The sequence below is a fragment of the Silurus aristotelis genome, assembly GCF_946808225.1.
Source record: "Silurus aristotelis genome assembly, chromosome: 26".
Taxonomy (NCBI): Eukaryota; Metazoa; Chordata; class Actinopteri; order Siluriformes; family Siluridae; genus Silurus; species Silurus aristotelis.
Window position 1 is genome coordinate 13,199,243 of NC_139599.1, and position 21,518 is coordinate 13,220,760.

A 21,518-nucleotide genomic window follows, 5' to 3' on the forward strand; every position below is an offset into this window, starting at 1 on the left:
GTGCTGCACTACACCTGGTTATAAGTACGGTGTCTTTTTGCACACTTATTGTGGACTATGGCAGTGGTCCCCAACCCCCGGGCCACGGACCGGCACCGGTCAATTGGTACCGGTGATTCACGTTTATTATTATATTTTAGAAAATATCATTTTATTTTGTTGGATTTATCCGCCACACCTTAAAGGCCGGTCTGTAAAAATACACAAGTGAAAACAAAAGTAGGTTTGATTGGTTTCGGTTTTGTTTTTTACTTTCCATCAAAGAGTGCACTTCATCAATTTCTATCATTTATTTATACCTAGAATTATTTTTTTATTTATTTTCTGGCATTCACTGTAGACAGCAAATGAAGAATTTCATTGTATGGGGGAAAGAGTCCCCCATACAATGAAATGATCTTTCATGTCATTTACGGTGCAAATGACAATAAACAATCAACGAAACTATATATGTGTTTTTTCAGCATCGCATTGCACATTTAGTCCCAATTAGCTCGTATAATTCCCTCCACTCTCCTCAGGATATGTTCTGTGTGCTTGTGGACATTTGTGTTCCTCAGCCACAAGGGGTGTTAATAAAGTCAGGTAGTGATGTAGATGATGTAAGGAGGCCTGGGTTGAAGTCAGTGTTCTAATTCACCCTATAGGTGTTGAGGTCAGAGCTCTATAGCCTGCCACTTAAGATCTTTCTCTCCAAACCATGTAAAGCAGATCATGAAGTTTGCTTTGTGCACCCCATGCTGGAACAGGTTTGGGTTTCCAAGTTCAAATGAACACAAAATTGTATTATACCTCATCCAAAGACGTCCTTTACAATCGTGTGTTACTTGCTGCCTAATACATTCTGCCCCCTTTACAGGTGCAGTTCTACCAAGATTATCAGTGCTTTTCATTTCACCTGGTTTTAATGTTAATGTCCAATCTGTGTGTTTTTGTTTCACTTAAGGACACTCACTTCGATTAGTATTATATTTTGCACAAAAATGGCATAGAAACACCAGTATCCATTCATATTGGTGGCATCTGTCCAGTGTTGGTGACAGTGAACTTATTCGATTTCAGTTTTTCTGTGTTTTAATAGACAACGATGTTTTCTGCGCCGTGTGCTTTCTGAGACGCTTTTCTGGTTGTTAAGCTTGTTTATTGTAGTTACAATACCTTTTATGTCAGATCGAACCAGTCTTTTTCTTCTCTTCCTTCTTTTTCCAACCAAAGAGCCATTTTTCTCTGAGTGGTTTTATTGAATTCAATGCATTTCCAAGCTTTGATTGTTATTTGACCGCCGTATTTACACCGAACAGGCGTAACTTTACGAGCACCTGCCGAATATTGTGTTGGTCCCCCTTTTGCTGCCAAAACAGTTCTGATCCTTCGATCATTAACAGGAGTAACTTTTTTAGCAGTTTGAGCTACAGGAGATCATTTGTTAGATCAGACCACACGGATCAGCCTTCGCTCCCCACGTGCATCAATGAGCTTCGGCCCCCCACGACCCTGTCGCCGGTTCACCACTTTTTCTTCTTTGGAGCACTTTTGATAGATACTGACTACTGCAGACTGGAAACATCCCACAAGAGCTGCAGGTTTTTTTTAGATGCCCTGACACAGACGTCTAGCCATCACGATTTGTGAGATTCACTCAAATCCTTACGCTCGCCCATTTTTCCTGCTTCAAATTTAAGGACAAAAAAATAAAAACCTTGAAGTGCATATTTATTTTCATCACATTGTTCTCCAAAAGTAAATGGTTCTAATACCATTGCCATGTTGATCTAGATACATGATGTCACTTGTCTGAAGTCTAACAGCTCAGACAGATCACACCAGGATAAACATCTCAAATATATCTGTCTGTCATCTGTCTGCTTTTCCTTAAAGCTCCGTCAACAACACACACACATACACACACCATCACATACTTCCTATTCAGATCTCCTGATACCAAACTTGTGTTTACTCTGACTGCTGTACCCCTCATTTTTTTCCTGGATGGGATCTTGCAAAGGAAGGCGGTATTTCTGTATATGAACGCTGTTCTATTTTCACTTTGCTGTGCATTTTACATTACAGTGTGTCTCAGGGCGCATTTCACTTTACAGACGTCGTGATGATTTTATTTGTACTTGTAAACACAGCTGAGTCTAAGAGGCAAGTGTTTACAGACTTTTTTGGCAGAAATGATAGATGTTGTGTGCTTTGATTCGGCTCTCGGAGATAATCTGGGTGACCTCTTGGTTTAAACTGTGTTGGCGTTTAGACCCCAAGATTATATTCTATTACAACTACTGGCTCAGGGTAACTGTTCACTCGTATCGTGAAACGCATTGAAACGAGCCATGTTATGCACTTTATAAACATGTGTAGTGCAGTGTCATTATTCACCTAATGCTAATGAATAACTCTGATCGAAGATCTTCATCCACTTGGATAATGCAAATTAAACTGATTATACCATTCATTAAACTGATAGCACTCAGTAAACCATGATGGATTGCAGAGACACTCTGCTGTCAAAACAATGATGTATTACTATACCTGCTGTGGTTCCATTTACAGGTTAATATTTGTAATTTTGGGGGAAAGGAATATTTTCAGTAGATTCATTAAGACCTGTAATTTGGGATCTCCATGGATGGACTTCTTTGTTCAGTATGTCGCACAGATGCTTGATTAAAATGAGATCAGTGAAATTTTAAAGGCCAATTCAATGCCTTTTAACTCTTTGTCACATGGACAAGTTTGTGGACACCTGATAAGACTTACTAGCTCTCTGAACATCCCATTTCCACAATCAGTCCCCATTTGCTCTTATAATAAGCTCCACTCATTCAGCCACAAGAGCATTAATAAAGTCATGACTGATTAGGTGATGTGAGGAGGCCTGGAGTGCAGTCAGTGTTTCAATTCATCCCACAGGTATTTAATAGAAATGAGTTCAGAGCTCTATAGGAGGCCACTCAACATCTTCCACTCCAACCCATATAAACTATATCTTCATGAAGCTGCCTTTGTGCACAGGGGAACTTTAATGCTAGAATAGGTTTGGGTCTCCTAGTTTAAGTGAAGGGAAAATGTAATGTTCCCACATTTAAAATCCTATACAAATGTGCACCTTTAGTTTTATTGTAACAGATTAAGAACTACCTACGCCTGGAAAAGTCATGTGTCTCACTACTTTTGTCCCTATCAATTGTGTACTGCTTTTAGAAATCATTTTTGGTTTTTTTTCAGTGAAGTATTAGAACAACCTTGGGCACAAAGATGGCATGGAAACACAAGCCTAATTAATTAAGCTTTCAAGCCGAATTCCACTGTTGTTTGACCACTACACTTTCGACCTCTGACTCATAGCCATAGCATTGGCTGGCCTTGTCTCAAATGTCTCTGGATTTTGCGGGAAACAGGGGTGTGTGTGTGTGTGTGTGTGCGCGTTGTTTTAAGGGCTTAACGCCTCCCAAGCAGGAAACAGCAGCTCCCCTTTTGTCCTTGTATCAATTCAAGAACGTGAATCATTTCCCTGTTCCACATCTGAGAGCTCACCAGACTAGTGTAATCAAATAACAATGCTGGAAGCAAAACTTTTCAGCTGAACAACCATTAAATAGTTTGCCACATTCCTAATAAACTCATTCTATTCATTATTGATCTCGTGTCGTTATGTGCGAGTGAAAGTATTAGTTGGATTTTGATATCCTGATTATGGTGCAGAAGTCCGTTCGGACATTAAAGAAATACCAGGCTGTTGCTGCTTAATATGTTTATCCATTGAGGTGGTTTAAAAAATTTTTTAAATGAAGAGACCGAGACAAGGCAAAGAAAACGGGCAGCTTTTTCATGCTCAAAAAAGGAGGAAAGGTTCTCAGTGTCTGGGCTCGCTTTGCCCGGATGTTTGAAAGTCTGTGTAATGTTAGATTCAGTTGCCAAGTGATTTTGTTGAAGGGGGATTGTTTGCAAGAAGGTTTTGATAGTGTTGTGTGAGCTTTTGGTGATAGTGACACAGTTATGTGAAGGAGACGTAGACATAGTCTTTTTCTTCAGGCAGAGAAAAGTTATTTTCCTTGAAGTTTGTGGCTTTTACGCGGTTTGATCTTATTTGAAAGAGGATTCGTGGCATCTCCTGATGTAGCAAATCATTTCTGTTTTATATTCTATGTTATAGCCGTCACAATTTGGCCCTTAAACTCAGTCAAATACTTACGCTCTCCCATTTTTCCATCAACTTGAATGGTTCACTTGCTGCCTAATATATCCCACTCACTAGCAGGTGCATGATGAAGAGATAATGAGTGATATTCACTTCGCTCATAATGTTATAATGTAATGTTCTGACTGGTAGGTGTAGGTTAGGGGGTAAACGTGTGTGTAAGGAAATTATCGCTCCAATTTTATTCACACATCTCTGAGAAACCAATGACAGTGATGGATTGTGTCGTGTGTGCAAATGAATCAGTTGCAAACAGGATATCAGACAGGAGGCTCCAATGTCGGAGGCATGATTTTTTTTCAGATCACACAAGTGATCTTTGCATACATTACCAGAACAAAACATTGTCCGTTATTATGGTTTCTTTTTTATGAAAATATACATTCCAGGGAACATTGGTTTCTATTCAGTTTAGCAACTCTGAGATGTTTTATTAAAATACATAACCACAGCAGAGAGTCTATAAAGACTTATCGATCTGAGCCCCTTTGGGGACTTCTCTCAGGCCTGAACTATAGCACCTTTTTTTATACCTTCTGTTTGTGCAGGCAGGTGTGTTGTGTTTGAATGTGGCCTCGTCCTGTTTGCCTACATCTGATGTAACCCGGCGCTGGCGCATCTGAATCCAATTACAGCATTTTTTTTTGCCCTCATAGGGTGTTGCCATGTTATAAAAACAACACAATGATAACCAGTATGCCTGCCAATATCTATAAACGTGGAGCTTGATCACCATAAAACAACCATGTTGTCCTGGCATGTAGTAAAATCTGTCTAGTCCATGCCCAAACATCTTTAAAGGACCATTCAGTAACATGAACAAATCTTCTGAGAGCTTGACTTTATTGCTATTTAAGTTTTTTTTGCCGTTCAGCCGCATTCATAGAAGCAATGCTATTTCCCTTTATTAAGACTCCCGTCATTCAAAGCCCAATGACCGCTTTATTGCCGTCAGCCGTGACACGGGAACGGAAAACCATTCGGGTTTAAACCGCACGCATTTGAAGCGCATCTACGTCAAATCACACGAACCTCATTCTCTTTTTCTCATATGAAAGGATGTAAACCATTTAAAGAGCATCATCGAATAGGGTTTCTGGATGTCTGATGCCTGTTAGTGTGACGTATGAAGTATTTATTCTTTCATTTTTGGATGTTACCAAATCTTATCCCGAGACTATTTATAGTTTGTGTTTTTGCCTACCAAGTTCTAAAGTAGTACATTTATTCTGGTCTACTACCAAGAACATTTCGTCTACTGAATGACAAATCTCCAAATATCTCCTCGCCTCAAAAAAAGGCAAAGAGAACTCCTTTTTTAGATCAAGTGTGTGTTATTTTATTTTTTTAATCATTCGAGGTACAAAAAGTGTCCGCTGCATCTCTGTGAAGACGTGGGCTGAACTTCAGCGTATAATCTGCCGCTGAGATCATAAGAACTATAATGGTTATACTGAACATCCTTTCAGCACACTCAGTTCCATGTGAGTCTATATTGGACTTTTGGAGAAGAGCAAATTCCACAATCCAGAGATAATACAATTTTTTTAGAGTTTTAGTTTTTCCAAAGTGTGAGGTGGGAATAATTGGGATAGGCAGTGGATCTGACCAGGGTTTTGTCAGTATCATCATTAACACACTAGCTGTTAAACCCCTAAATGTGCATAACTACAGAGCAGCACTGCATTGTCACTATAGAGTTTGTTGAATGTTGGTTAGCTGCTGGAGAGTAATCCCACATATGGTTCTCAGGTTTTTCTCGAAAAAAAAGTCTCCCTTGGCAGTCACAATTATCTTTATCTACTAATCAGACGCAGTATCACCAAATCTGGTAATTACGTGATACCCAAAGATTAGAAAGAGCAATTAAGAATAGGATCAAACATTTATTTTTAACCTCGATAGATTTAGTCTTATATTCATGCCAAAAGCTTGAATTAAAAGGTGAAGGGGGAAGAAAGAGTTCAACAAAACAAATGTGTTCAGCCTCGGATCGATTGTTCATCTAGCGCCAAATAAACATGCTCAACGACTTCTTGTTGGATTTAGTACACTTGGATTTAATATACTTGTAAAAACAAATGTTTATTTACGTATGTTCTCGAAGCAGCCTAAATCCGTGCAGACGCTGGTGTCTAGTGTTCAATGTCAAATCTGGAGATCCTGCATGTGAATTGTGTATTGCGGTGGAGGTACTTGAGTTAAAGTACAGATACAGTAGGAAAAATCAGATTCTAGTAAAAGTAAAAGTGCTCCCTTTAAACGTTTACTTGAGTAAAAGTACAAAAGTGTCCTTCAAATGTTATAATGATATTTGTTAAAATGATCATGAGCCCAAAACCGTTTCGAGTAAATAATGACAGGGGTGTTGTGGCGAGTTCGAGTCAGGAGATTCTTCCATCATTTATTCCTCTCTGAATGTTCTGCTTGCTGTATAACTGATGCTGAACTGTGTGTTCATGCTAAGTAGATGCCACCAAGCGCCAATCAAAACAAGTTCCAAACAGAGCGCGCCGCTCAACACTGATTAGTGGCTTGCAGTTTTTATAAAAAAAAAAACTGATTTCGCAAAATGTAGTTGAGTAAGAAATAAGATATTTGACTTTGAAATGTAGTGAAGTTAAAGTCTCCCCAAGTGGAAATAAAATACGAGGAAAAAAGCGACTTAAATGCAACAACGAATTACATTTACCTTCTTACTTTCCACTGTGTTTTACTACCACATATCCTTTTAGTTTTATCCTTTTTTTTTTTTTTTTTTTGTGATTGCTTCAAATCTAATTTCGGAACAACAGACAATCTCTTGATTCGTTCAATCTTAAAGGTTTTAGTTTTATTTATTTTTTAAAGCGGATTTTGGATGCACATTAAGAGTTACTGATTAACAGGGTTGCCGTTATTTTCTCATATGTTTTTCATTGTGGTGCATGATCCCACTTTTACTTTTGCTCATCTAAGAAACACCTACAGTATTTTCTGTCCATACGTGGTTCTTTACCAATCCGTTCCCAAAAAGTTGTTCAAATACCGTAAAATTTCCGCTTTATTTAAACCAGAGGTGGGAAATACTTTGTGCTTAAGTAGATTTTTCTGGAATCAGTACTTTACTTAACTATTTCTTTTTTCTGAAAACTTTTCTTATTACATTTTTACACAAATGTCGGTACTTTCGGCTTCTTACATTTTCAAACCAGGCTCATTACTTTACATTAGTTTAAATCCTTTTGGTGAAATGTAAATTTTTTTTCAGCGCATCAACCTATTTCTTGTCATATATTTATTACGGCTGTCAAAAATTAAGGTGCAAAATTATTTTACCCAGTACAAAAATGTATTATTGTAAAAAGTAATAAACTAAAAAAAATGATTTTTAATCGGTAAATATTTGTTTTAACGACGCGCCAAGTCTCAAATCAGCACCAAAATCCGCCATGATTTGCATGGCGATAGTAGACCCAAACCTGCTCCAGTGCCGCTGTGCACAAACCAAGCTCCATAAAGATTACCCCAGTTTACATGGGTTGGAGTGGAAGATCTTGAGTGGCTATAGAGCTCTGACCTCAACACTACTGAACACTTTTGAGATGAATTGGATCACCAGTGTATCTAAATAAACACAAGCACACTCCAAAATCTAGTGAAACACCTTCCCAGAAAGGTGGAGGTTTTTATAATTGCAAATGGAAATTAAATGTGAAATGGGATGTACACAAAGCACAGGGGTCTACAAACTTTTGTCCATAAAGTGGAGATCTAAACCAGGGGTCGGCAACCCGCGGCTCCGGAGCCGCATGCGGCTCTTTCATCCCTCTTCTGCGGCTCCCTGTGGCTTTGGAAAATAAATAATGAGTATTTAATTAAAATGTATTTTATTTTAGTTCGTTAGTTCGTAAGATTTTTGGTGATCTTGTAAAATCTAAATAAAAAGTTTTTTGTTGCTCTTCATATGCGTCACAACCGCTAATGTGCGACACCCACCGGCACGCGACTTCTTAAACTTTGGTTGACGGCACACAGAAGAGGACGGCATTTTTGGTTTGCTGCCGGTGGATAATTTATGTTCGGCGTTCTTTTCATAAATACAAGAAGGACTCAAATAGACATTGAGTATTTTGAAGTAACCTTCAACCCAATGTCTTTTTTTAAGGAGTTCAAAAATTTTTTGTTGCATGCAGAAATGTAATTTCATTCTCTCTGCAGTTTTCATAAATGCAACACATTATGGGTTGATATATTATATAATTATTTTTTAAAAATGACGATGAATATTTTTATCAACTTAAAATTGCCATCACATATCTGTACACCAATCTAATCAACATATCAGTGGCAATTTTTATTAAGGCTCAATACCAAGTAGGCTCTGTTACAAAATGTATTGTCTTAGTTGTAGTTATTGTAATTGTTGTGAAGGGATATAAGAATTCAGACTGTTTTTGTTATTTAATAAATGAAAGTGCTACTTCACATCAGCTTCATATTTACACAAATATAAAAATGTATATTTTATAAATATGAACAGAAAATTACATAGCGAACAAAGTATCTGTGCATCGTAAATGACACCATTAGTACTTTGCTGAACTCATTCTTCTGGACAAATCAAGTTTTACTAATGGAATCTGTACACCTTCAATGCGATCAAGGTCAAAAGATTTTCTTGAGTTATTTTTGCTTTGTGTTTGCGTTGGCTGTCTTGTTGAAAAATCCGGCTTTTCTTCATATTCAGTTTCTTGGATTAATAGATTCAATGCTGTAATTCGTCCCAACACAACTCTCCGTTCATATTTCCATTTTTATTTTGGTCTGATCAAGACTTAAAATGTGTTTACACTATGGTGTGTTAAAATGGATGTGATCGTTATTCTTCATGTAACAGTCGTTCCTGCTGTTTTTAGGTCATCGCGCATCCCTTTTCAAGTGACTGCTTAATGGGATTAAGTGAATTAATCCCATTAATTCTCATGGAAAGTCTCCAGTCTTGAAAATTCCTGGAATTTTGCAACCCTGTGAATGACGACATGTCATGAAAGCATCAGAGCTGACTGTATATTGAGCCTAAACAGCATTTCCCTATGTCATGTAATGCAGTATTGTGTTCATTAAGTTCCTCTTCCCCATTAAACTCAGTGATGTTCCTTTTTGCCAGGGATTTGAAAGACTGTGTGGCTTAGTCGAGTGCCCACCATTTTCATTTGAGCATGCTAAGACACTTAACAGTGCTACATACTCAGCAGAAACGATGCGGTGACACAGAGACAGAGACAGTGCTACAATTAGACTATGAGCTATGACAAAGAGAATGTCAAACCCGATTGTCTGCGTGAATTCAAATCTCTCAAACCTCAGACTAAGCATGATTACGGACCGGGACTGGGGTCTAGGTATGCACTCTCTCCCCAGGGGTTAGATGTGTTAAATAAATGGCAGTGAGCGAAACAAAATAAAAGGCCGCGGATTTCCGATAAGCCAAACAGTTGCAGTAAATCCTTAAACTTTCCAGCACCCAGGGGGACTGAATGCCTATTTTTGAATTACACCAAGCAGAATAGCAAAAGAGCTGACTCACTCTGAGGACTGACAGTTTGATGTGTTACTGCTGAGAGCAGTGCAGCTCATATAGGCACTGTGGCAGGCCATTACAGGATTGCACACGAGACTGCTATGCAATTTTACTTGACCACGCAACAAAAAAAAAAAAAAAAAGGATTTTACTCAACAACGGCAAACGCGAAAAGAACAAGACACTTTGATGTGCCAGCCAAACGCAAACATTTCCTGGAAAATGAGAGTTATCATCAATCCACTGTACAAAGACGACCGGTGCCAAATAGTTCCCGAGCAGTTTAAATGAGGAGTGAATGCAGTCAGAGTGGCTGGAACAACAGGAGACTCTTTACAGTGTCGAGTTCCATGAAAGATAAAACTTACATCATAATGCAATCCGCTCGGTAGGTGTTGCGCCGAAAGTGAAATAAAAGCATCGTTATTAACTCCTGTACACAGATAATGTCAGAGACCATCATGTGTAGGACGCAATCTGATCTCACACGGAGATGTTGTAAAAACTTTTTAACGACTCAAACTTCACATGATGTCGCGTCCTGCTGCAGAGCAAAGGCAGGGTATTCGACGCATATTTCTGCAACTGAACACCTAAGCTTCAGGGAACCTTCTGTTGCTGTCGCAAAAGGTCTGATGTGAAAATATGTTAAATATTTCAAGTTATTAGAGAGAGAGAGAGAGAGAGAGAGAGAGAGAGAGAGAGAGAGAGAGAGACAGAGAGAGAGAGAGAGAGAGAGACAGAGAGAGAGAGAGAGAGAGAGAGAGAGAGAGAGAGAGAGCGTGCATACCGCAGCACAACATATATGAACAGCATGTGCATTGGAGCACAACAGAATGTAATAAAGAATTCTGGCATCTCTAGCAATTAAACAAATTTGTCTATTGCCTACTATGTCTGAACTCCACTGTAGTGAAGGGCAGTAAATCTTTCACTATAAATTTAGCAACAGCGCTACGACACTTAGGGGTTTTTTTTTAGGAGTCATCCTTCCACGCATCACATCGTGTTTCTCTCTCATTACTCACTGACGGTGAAACCCTTATAGCCTAGTGTTTCCTGTGCTGTTATTCATATTTAGATTTCTATTTTAAAAACACATGTTGTCCCAAAAGACTACTAGTACTAACTAAAGACTTATTGTATAATGAGTGCAACTAAAAATATTCAAATGTATCCAATTTGAAGGAAAAAAAGCTTCGTTTTTGTTGACTGAAAACAGCGTCTCGTTGTGGACGGAAGGTCAAAACGCAGAGAAAAATATGCCATTACAAACGGAAAACTCGTTACTAAAAAAGTTCGCCGCTAGACTGGATCTGCACAGCTGTGATTGGTTGTTACATTGTGATATTCTGACGTACATATCAAGTCAAGTTTATTTCTATAGCGCGTTACACAATGGACATTGTCTTTAGGCAGCTTTACAGAATTTAAGAATTGAAGTGAATTATGTGTATTGATCCCTGATAAGCAGCCTGGGCGACTGTGGCAATGAAAAACTCTCTTAGATGTTATGAGGAAGAAACTTTGAGAGAAACCAGACTTTAAAGTGGAACCCATCCTCATTTGGGTGATATCAAGGGTGTGATTATAGTCTTTAACAATACAGAACAGTGGAGAGTGAGATTATGGCTAATCCTTTCTACAGTCCTATACAGTCAGTTGATGTTATAAAACCAGGAGCTACTGAGCAACTCATAAAATAGTTCAACATCTATCATTATAGGTCCAACACCAGCTTCTCCATGCCAGAGCCTTTAAACACTCAGAGGTCCAATGTCCAAACTCCACATGAAGTGGGATCCAAATGGTGCTGGTATGCCTCTAGATATTTCGGGATGTTTGCTGGTCGGCATCTACTTCTTTAAAGGCCCATAATCTTCATGAGGTGGGACGTGACTGGAGTTGGCGCAACCTCAGGATGCCTCGGGATGGATAGAGAAAGAGAAGCAATGAAGAAGAATTAGTGTAGCTGCTGTTCATGATATTAACAAGTACATCAGAGATATACATATATACATCAGAGATTACATAACTCGTGTTCCAACTCAAGTTGGAAATTAAAATAATTTTTTCACATGTTAAATATGGTCTTAAAATCTTTAGGGAGGTTTTGCTTATTAGAGAAAAGTATGAAATCATATTCACCATTTCAAATGCACAAGTTTTCAGTTCCTCCAATTTCCAATCACACCAACCACTTTGCATGCTGACGCAGATGGAAATTTTATCCTGTTTTCCTCAGCACGACAGGATACAGAGCGGGAACAGGCAGGCAAGGACCAGCCTCTGGGTATCAGTACTTTATACATGTGTGAAATCTGTGAAATGTGCCTGTCCCATTTTTACTGGCAGGACAACAGGAAAAGGCAACAGCTTTACAGGTCTTTTTTTTTTTTTTTGTCTGTCACACTCCACAATTCCATGTGGAACCACGGCCTTGTTCGAACTTCCTCACCTATCAAGGAAGGATTTTGATCGTTGTGTTTATTCGCCCAAAGGTCATTGGTGCAAACTGCGGAAAAACACAGGACCTCCAAGAAATTCTCAGCGTTCCAGCCCTCTCCTGTTAGCCACTGAGTCATGCTAGTGTTGCAAGACAAAGCTCGACTCCCTGCAGTCATTTATCAGTAAGCACTCCGGAGTGCAGTTCATTACGCTAGGGGTCATTTAAGAATGCACCGTAGCACCGAATACGCAAAGCTCCGAAGCTCCTTCAGCAACATCAACCGTTTATATTTTTAAAAGAATTTAAAATAAAATGCCTGCTTGGGTAACTACTATATAAAATAATATTTTATAATATAAAAATATATTATATTTAATCAAATTAATACATGTTTTTATGTTATTGATTAAATTGATTTGAATAAAATAAATTAATAAAAAATGGAATTTAATAGTTTGCATTTGTTAGACACCATATGGGTAATACAGATGTGTAATACAGATGTGTGTGTGTGTGTGTGTGTGTGTGTGTGTGTGTGTGTGTGTGTGTGTGTGTGTGTGTGTGTGTGTGTGTGTGTGTGTGAACTTTAACAAATATCATTATTCCCTCCATCTTTCATTCACTCCCTTGATATGCGGAATAGTCAAGATATTCTCAGTTTAAGATAAAGTTTGAAGCTGTACATAAAACGCAAAACAGTCCATATCGCTAGCGTTATGTTTCTTTTATATACACTTTAAAAAAATTAAAGAATTTTAATAATAATAATAATAATAATTAATAAAATGAGCTCAAAGTGCGAGGCGGAGACTTAACAAACTTGCGGTGCACCACTTAATACGTTCCTGAGGGAACTCAGATTTTCACTGTGTTCGCACGTAAAAGGGATTGCATTCAGTACACACATGCACTGAACCGAAATCCCTGTACTGAAACGTTCCCGGAGCGAATACTTTTCACATTTTTTCTGTAAAATCTTAAGGACTGCACATAGTTTTTTTTCCCCCCATTCACTGAATTGTATATCTCAGTGTCAGTTTTGAAAGCATTGTATTGTGTTTATTTACTTGTGGTGCCAACAACAAGGGTAGTCGGGTTTATAGGCTGGATGATTTAGTCTGTGAGTCTGGGACATAAAAAAGGAGCGTCCCTCCTTTTAAAGGACATTCAGGACGTCTCATATACAGTATGATTTAACGTCTGCCCTTAAAACGGTGGCTTACAGTAGCTGAACAACAGCAGCTTCATGTTTCTTACTTTGCTTTCTCCATATAAGATTTAACTTTTTTAATCCTGAAGGAAATTCTCAAAAATACAAAAAAGGTGCTAAGAACATGTTGCACATAAAGTTATATAGCACATGGTATGTTAAAAAATTAGAAAGTAGATTATGGGAATTTCCATTACATCTACTCGTACAGCATTACACAGAAAAAGTTTATACCACTTTATTAGATATTGTTATTGATGTATCGTGCCAGTAATCTCCACTGTGTGCCTTCATCTAAATGCTATTACAGTCTGCAACTGTATAATGATTATACTTCTGAAGTTCTCTTTAACATTGTCTTTCTGTAAATGATTCAGCACAGTACTTATACGCTTCCCCCCAAAGTTTCAGACCAGGAATTTATGAATTTCAACACTGCAAATTGACAACTTCAAACCCGCCAGCCATTTTTGGGTGAATTTGTTTACTTTCAAACAACCGAATGAATTTTTAACACTTGCTGAAAAGATCCTTGTTGCTATTGGGTACCGATTCACAAACATATTGTTTGTAGGTCCTAAGATTTATAGACACATTTTGACCACTGTTTTGGGCAAGTTTTATCTCAGAAACTGTTCAAAAGTTTTTGCACTTGACAACGCATTCTTTTTAGGTGTGATTTGCTAAGTCTGCGTGTTTGTCTACAATACAGCTGAGGCATACTGTAGACCAGGGTTTACCAACCTTTTTAAAACTGAGACCTACTTCTTGGGTACTGATTGATTCTCAAACGAATGAGAATGAAGTGAGCAAGAGTAAATACAACGACCAGGCATAATATTATGACATTATAACATTATGACTGGTGAAGTGAATAACACTGATTATCTCTTCATCATGGCACCTGTTAGTGGGTGGATTTATTAGGCAGCAAGTGAACACTTTGTCCTCCCGTGTTGAAGCAGGATAAATGGACAAGCGAAAAGATTTGAGCGAGTTTGACAAATTGTGACGGCTAGACGACTGGGTCGGAGCATCTCCAAAACTGCAGCTGTTGTGGGATGTTCCCTCTGCAGTGTTCAGTGTCTATTGGTGGTGACCCAGCGACAGGGTCGTGGGCGGCCGAAGCTCATTGATGCATGGGGAGCGAAGGCTGGTCCGTGTGGTCCGAACCAACAGACGAGCTGTCAGAACTGTTTTAGCAGCAGAAGGGGGACTGACACAATATTAGGCAGGTGGTCATAATGTCATGTCTGATCAGTGTTTGACTCAAATTAAATATAACAAGATGATGTCGCACATGCAGAATGTGGCTCAAAATATCAAGTATTAATCATTGACGTGAAATTAAACTAAAGATTACGGAAGTTCTGTCTCTGTTTGCTCCTGGGACCTTTGATGTGAATAGTGAATACCAAATATCCAAAGGGCCCCTCTGAGATGAAAAAGACTTTGAGTAATAAATTAACATAACACACAGATACAGAAATAGAAAGGTTAGTTCAAGATATTTAGATAAATTTACTCTCATTTCTAACTTTTTTTTTTTTTGTCTGTGCTGTGTACAGTTTGTCTCATCCTAAAAATGACCCATTCTGTCTCTTCTGCTAATTGCCCAGTGGGTTGGCACTTTTTTGCCCTGAAGCACAGCGTTTTCTTTGTGAGCTTTTTTTGTGGAACATTCCCTTCACTGCAGAAGCTTTGTCATCACTTGTAACAAAAACCCATGTTTGTGCTTGCTGAGCGTTCTAAAACCACCAATAAAACCTTTCACTATACAAGTGTATACATGGGGCTGGTGTTACCCGTGCCACTTCGCTAAACACATAGGCCGTGTGACTTTCTGGTGTCACTCGATGCCTGTTGTGTGTGCTGAGGTTTATACAGTATGAATGTGGTCATATAAACCTTTTTTCGGTCCAGCCCCTGACTGGAATTAATAAATATCTTCTAACACTGATACTCAAATTATAGGTGGTATTGTTTCCTTGACCATGTGAAAACCGACCCCAGCCATTAGGGTTGCACAAGCCAGTGCACTCTTAGTGCCGGTCCCAAGCCCGGATAAATGGGGAGGGTTGCGTTAGGAAGGGCATCCAGCGTAAAACATGTGCCAAATCAAACATGCGGATCATGAATACGGATGATCCGCTGTGGCGACCCCTAATGGAAAAAAAGTTTAGTTTTATTTTACATAATGGTTCTTTTTCATTCAGCGATACAGTATCTACTCCCAGGTAGCCCTTTTTCTTCAGGAGATTGGAAGCTGAAATTCCATCAGTGCCACAACTTTGCCTGACGTTTGGGGGAGCGAAATTGTCCCTGCCAATCCGATTGACTGTGAGGTCATGCAAGGGGGAAGTTTCTTTCAAGTATGTTCAGACTCGCTGTAACTTGAAATGAGTTGCGTTTTTGATGTGGTGGCGGTTTCGCGATGGTGGACGAACTACAAAAACCATGTACTTGAGTTAAAGTAGAGATACACTAAATAAAATATGACTCCAGTAAAAGTCAAAGTGCGCCGTTTAAACTTTCACTTTAAAAGTACAAAAGTATTTGCCTTTAAATGTACTTATGTATCCAAAGTACTATGCTTTATTATGGCTATAATGTTCCTATAATCATTTTTGTTTATCTGCACGCTTGACCAGTTAAGTTTTTATCCTCATAAATAAAAGGAACAACTGATTTCACAAAATGTAGTCGAGTAAAGATATGTGAAAAAACTACTTAACAAATGACATTTACTTCTGTCCACCACTGGGTCAGTAGTATGACTGGAATTTCTGCTATAAAGTGTTTGGAAAATTGTTAAATAGGCAAACTGGAATATAAATCAAAATAAACAAAAATGTGCAGTCATATGGCGATCATCCTAAAAGCTAAATCTTACTTTGTTTTTATCTGTAGGTATCCAATCAACCAAAAAGTCCGGAATACCTGCTCCACGGGACATCCCCCAGTCCATTTCCCGAGACCGCACTCCACTAAGAGACCAGTTTAGGACCTCTTCGACCAAAAAGATGATCCCCAGCGCTAGCACCTCCAGCCTGTCTGCTCTAGCGAAGCATTCCCGCAATTCTGTCAAGTCTAAGGTTGAAGCCGAGAGTGCAGACAGGGCCCTCCTGGAGTGTCAGGTGAAAGAACTGCTTGCGGAGGCCAAGGCCAAAGATTTTGAGATTATCAAGTTACGGATGGAGCTGCAAAGGTGCAGGGGAAAAGGCTCTCCACAGGAGGCTGGCACACCAGATGAGACGTCAGAGCGGGAACAAACCGAGGCACTCCCCGCGGACACGCAGACGCTAGTTGAGGAGATTAAGGAGAAGAACAGCTGCTTTCTGAAGGAGTTGTCTGTCTTGCAGCAAGAGAATCAGACCCTAAAGGAAAAGCTTATCTTGTTGGAGAACTCTTCTGTCTCGTGTGGTAATGCCAACACGAATTCTACATCGCTAGCCAGTCCAAGCAAACCTTCTGTCAATGGGCTTGTACCCGAGATTAGCAGCAACAAAATGGCAGCAGGTGGACCATTCAAGGGTAGTCCTGTTAAAACCTCGGTGTCATCTGGTAGTGACGTTACCAAAGGGTCTCCGTCGCCAGACTATTCAGAATTTGAAAAGATCCCATCATGTGCAGATTCAGTCTGTAGCAGCACTAAGGGCGTTCCTCCCAGCCCCAAGGAACAAGATATATCGATACAGTGTCTCACCCAGCGCATTCAAAAAATGGAGGAAAGCCATCACAGCACAGCAGAGGAGCTTCAGGCCACTGTGCAAGAGCTCGCCGACCAGCAACAGGTTGTGCAGGAGCTCACGGCAGAGAATGAGCGACTGTCCGAAGAGAAGAGCCTTTTGCAAACTTCCCTGCAGCAGCAGAGGGAGCGTGTGGAGCTACTGGCGCAGAAGAATGAGACTTTGCTCCAGCGACTTCGAGAGCAAGTCCAAAGTCAGGAAGCCGAAGCCTCCCGCGCGTCCAGGGCTGCAGAGCTGGAACAGCGTCTGGCCGAGCATTTGGAAAGCTCACGCTTCGAGAGGGAGAAACTGGTGGACATTCAGCAGCAGCTCACAGGGAGCTTAAGAGTTTTGGAAAAAGAACAACAGGAGGCCCAGGCTGCCGTGAGAGGTTTAAAAGACGAGATGGAGAGCCTAAAAGAGCAGCTGGAAAGGGAGATTGAAGCCGGGGCAGAGGCAACCAGGCTAGCGGCAGAGCAGCGTCAAGCTTCTGAGGCTCTGAGGGTGGAGAACGAGGGCTTAAAGGCCCAGGTGGAGACAGAGAGACAGAAGGTGTTGGAGCTGAATGCCGTTCAGAGTGCTAGCAACAGCACAGAGCTGCAGGCCTTACTGAAAACCGCACACACAGACAGAGACAAGCTGGAGCTCAACTGTGCCGAGCTGAGACAGGAGCTGCTGCAGGCTCACAAGGACATCGAGCACATTCAAGGTTTGCTCAGTAAGGTCTGTATCTTAGCTGTCATTCTTAACTACATTATACATAACCATTCTTTAGTCCTGGTGTGTAGGATTTTAAAGTCTATCAAGCGTTTATCAATTGTGTCTATTAGGCTCCATGACTTCAAAATCCCTTCTCTCCTCACCGTCACCTTAACACATTTATGATATTGCATTTATGAACAGACTGCCACTGAAACTTCCATCAAAATGAGTATTTCAGATTATAGTACAATATTCAATTATTAAACTCCTTCAATTATATTCTTTTTTATTTTTTTTTCCATCCACATTTATTTCCTCACTTGCAGAATTCTGGTGAAATAAAATGCTTCTGAAACTCAATTAAAGTCGGAGGTGAAAAGGCAAACCTGCTGCTAAATTATACGCTGGTACTTCAGTCTAGGGTTACTTTATTATTGTGGCTCGGGCGCACATTTACACAAGCACACGGTGTAAGGAAATAACTAGAGGTCGACCGATAGTGGATTTTGCCGATGCTGAAACCCAGGTTTGGATCGTCCTTGCCAATAACCGAATAATCAAACGATTGTTTTTCAAATGGATACTGGATTAAAAACAAACATGTAAAATTGTAGAAACAAAAAAAAAAAACAGTACTGAATCATAAAAATGTGCTACATGTATAAATCAATTAAATATATCAATTAATAAATATAACTATGTAATTAATAAATGATAAATAATTAATATGTCGCTCTCCGTGCAGCACGCAGCCTCGTGTAAAAACAAACAGCCCGTTTTATCGGTGAATCACCTCTAGAGGTCGCTCCCGTAATGACAGCTCTCTAGCAGCGGACAAAAAAAATAGCAGCCCGGATTTTGCCAATAGTTCCGGCAAACAACTATCTGTGCTTACAAAATAAGCAAATATATTTGAGCATAAACAAAAGTTCTTCCATTTGTTTTTTTTTAGCGAAACAATATACGACTGTCACAAACAAAGATATCCAGCTATAGAACCCTAAACAACAAGCCAGAGGTGTTTATTTTTGTTGCCCAACTGTTATCCGAGTGACATTTACTGAACAAGTGTGAGAACAAATTCCAGAGCATCTGAGCGTCTTATCTACAGTCTAATTGTGGTATAGAGGTGTGAGATGGACAAGAGCACCAATAAAAGTTCACTACAGGAATTGCTAATTTAGATCAGGCTTTTTTTTTTTATGTTCAGTGTTTCAAAAAAGTTCAGTGTTCAGTGTTTCATAAAATAACAATGCAGTAGATCACTTTCAAATAAAAACAATTCATAGTATTTAGCAGTTCAGCTGATGGCTAATACAGTCTGCGAAATATTTCTCCAAGTTTAAAGAGTTTATCATACGTTCAGGGTTCTTTCCTACCCTGTCGTTTTTGTGATTTAATTTAAAGCATGATTCAAGGCAAACATGCAAAAGTTTGTGCAGTGCTACAAAAGCAAATAGTCTAATAAATGAAATCTTGGTACTTGGGATTTGATATTCTGCTCAGCCTTGAATTTGGCCTTGGGGTTTCATTTTGTTGGAAATTTGAAGCTAATGCGCCAACACAGTGTTTTGTAACACTTTTTGTATTCCACGGATTCACACAAGGCCTAATGAATGGTATTTGCACAGGGTCAGCCACGATATTTTGTCGGTCATAAAAGCAAACAGTGCTTTGTTTACCTTTTCTGGATCGATCAGATGTCTGTTTCCACTTCTTCTGTTATTAGACGAGCCAAAGGTCGTTCAAAAATGTCAGCGTTGTTTATATTCTTTAGTGTTCGCCCGTGATATATGAAAAAAATTACAAATAGACTTTCATAAATGCATTGAAAAAAAAATCTGCGCCGGCTTGCAATGTAGTTCTGAGTATACAAACCATCCATAAGAAAGAAAAAATATACATGCGCGACAGTTATGAGTCCTGTACGTCGTGAACCTCATTACCACATAATAACTGTCCCTCCTTGAGTCTGTCCTCGGACTAAACTGCAGCCAGGAAGCCAAACTCTGTGGCTTATTCCTTGTTCTTTAGCGGAAGGCCGCCAGCGCCCTATAACAAGAGCAATCCAGAATCCATGTAGGCTAAAAATTCTACTGCTTGAAAGAAAAAGGCTGCTGGGACTCAGCAGTTATGATCTCATGGCTGAAGGATAATTTTTATTTGCTTCTCCAAGTGTGATGTTATTAATTTCCTGGCCTATGCCTTAATGCAGAGAATAGGTTGCTGCATCTGGTTTCATTAAACTGAGTAGTCCTGGCTCTGCTTCAGCACATTTTACCCAAGTGTAGATCTGGATTTTTTATTATTTTTTTTGCTTCTGATGTTAGGTCACTGGAACACACGTTTCCTTTAAATGTGAAGATTGATTTTGACAGTTCCTCCTGAGCCTTACGGTTTCCAGGGTATGATTTCTCGTGAACAAATTTGATTCACTAACTCAGGCGTATAGCTGGCATGCAGCAGTTACAGACAAAATGGGAAGTAAATATTAGCTGCCATTTGGCGATTTGAACAGTCCCCCTTCTCAGGAACTTTTTTCAAAATAAATGTATCAAAGTGTCTTGTCATACGTTTATTTTATTTTTTTTGTGCGTCATCTACATCAAGTGTTCTAAATACGAATATTAGGCAAGAAAAAAGAACTACTGAAAAATATTTTGTTGATATTTTGTTTATGTTTCCATGCGATTACCCTATTCGTGTTTTCTGAAAATGTAAAACAAATCATTTGTAATATAAAAATGTATAAATAAATCAAAACAATTTATAAATCAAAGGCTGAACTAAACTGGATACATTTGAAAACACCGATTTTGTCTACACTTTCGTCATCAATCGTTTCCCAAAAGTTGCTCATCCACATTAAAAACGTGCGAAGAGTTTTGCGTGTCTGAGCAAAACGTAAGATATTTATTTACTTTCTGTCTCTTTCAAACATCACAGCAATGAAAACATATAAATCATCGTTTTCAAATGTATCCACTTTGGAGTGTTTTTAAATGTGTCCACCTCTTTGTTGACATTTTGACCTTGGACTATCTTCGTTTCTGCTTTGACTTTGTTGACCTTGAAGGCCAAAACGGAGAGAAAAATATGCGTTTTCAAACAAAAACATATTAGTGTGGACATGGCCTAAAGGTTTTTTTTTTTTTTTTTGTGGCGTTAGGAGAAGAATCTAAGCACTGCCAAAAGAACGGCACTAGAATGGATCTGCACGGCTGTGATTGGTTGTTTTTTAGAATTTAAAAAAATTATTTCAGATGTTCAATATATATCTTAACAATCTATAGGGAAGTCTGCATCTCAGACTGGAAAAGTACGGAATCTTGGAATGAAAAATGTGTAGGAACCCTGCATTCTATCCGGGGTGTATTCCTGCCTCACGTGCAGTTACCTTGCCATTCTGACCACAATCGCAGTTACTGCAAATGAACGAGTGTAAAAAAAAAAAAGAAATGTGAGGAAAATAAACTTTCAAAAGGGAGATACAAAAAAAGATACAATTACAGTATAAACTCTTGTTGGGTGTAATTGATGTTTCCTATGTACCAATTTTGCAACTTTCACATCCATCCTTAGTTCACCCCGCCAACACAACACTTTCTGAGAGGCTGGTTGTCATATTCTTACCATCATCCTGTCTTTAAATGACTTCTCTA

General features: G+C 39.1%; 1 protein-coding gene across 9 annotated transcripts in view; it reads left to right on the forward strand.

Moving 5' to 3' along the window:
- Window positions 1–21,518, forward strand: part of specc1 (sperm antigen with calponin homology and coiled-coil domains 1) — a 100,265-nt gene that overhangs the window by 35,101 nt on the left and 43,646 nt on the right. For all 9 annotated transcript variants that reach the window (XM_083531783.1, XM_083531784.1, XM_083531785.1 and 6 more), the window contains one exon: window positions 16,337–17,877. In XM_083531783.1, the coding sequence (XP_083387909.1) occupies window positions 16,337–17,877 (1,541 nt within the window). The remainder of the gene's footprint in view (window positions 1–16,336; window positions 17,878–21,518) is intronic.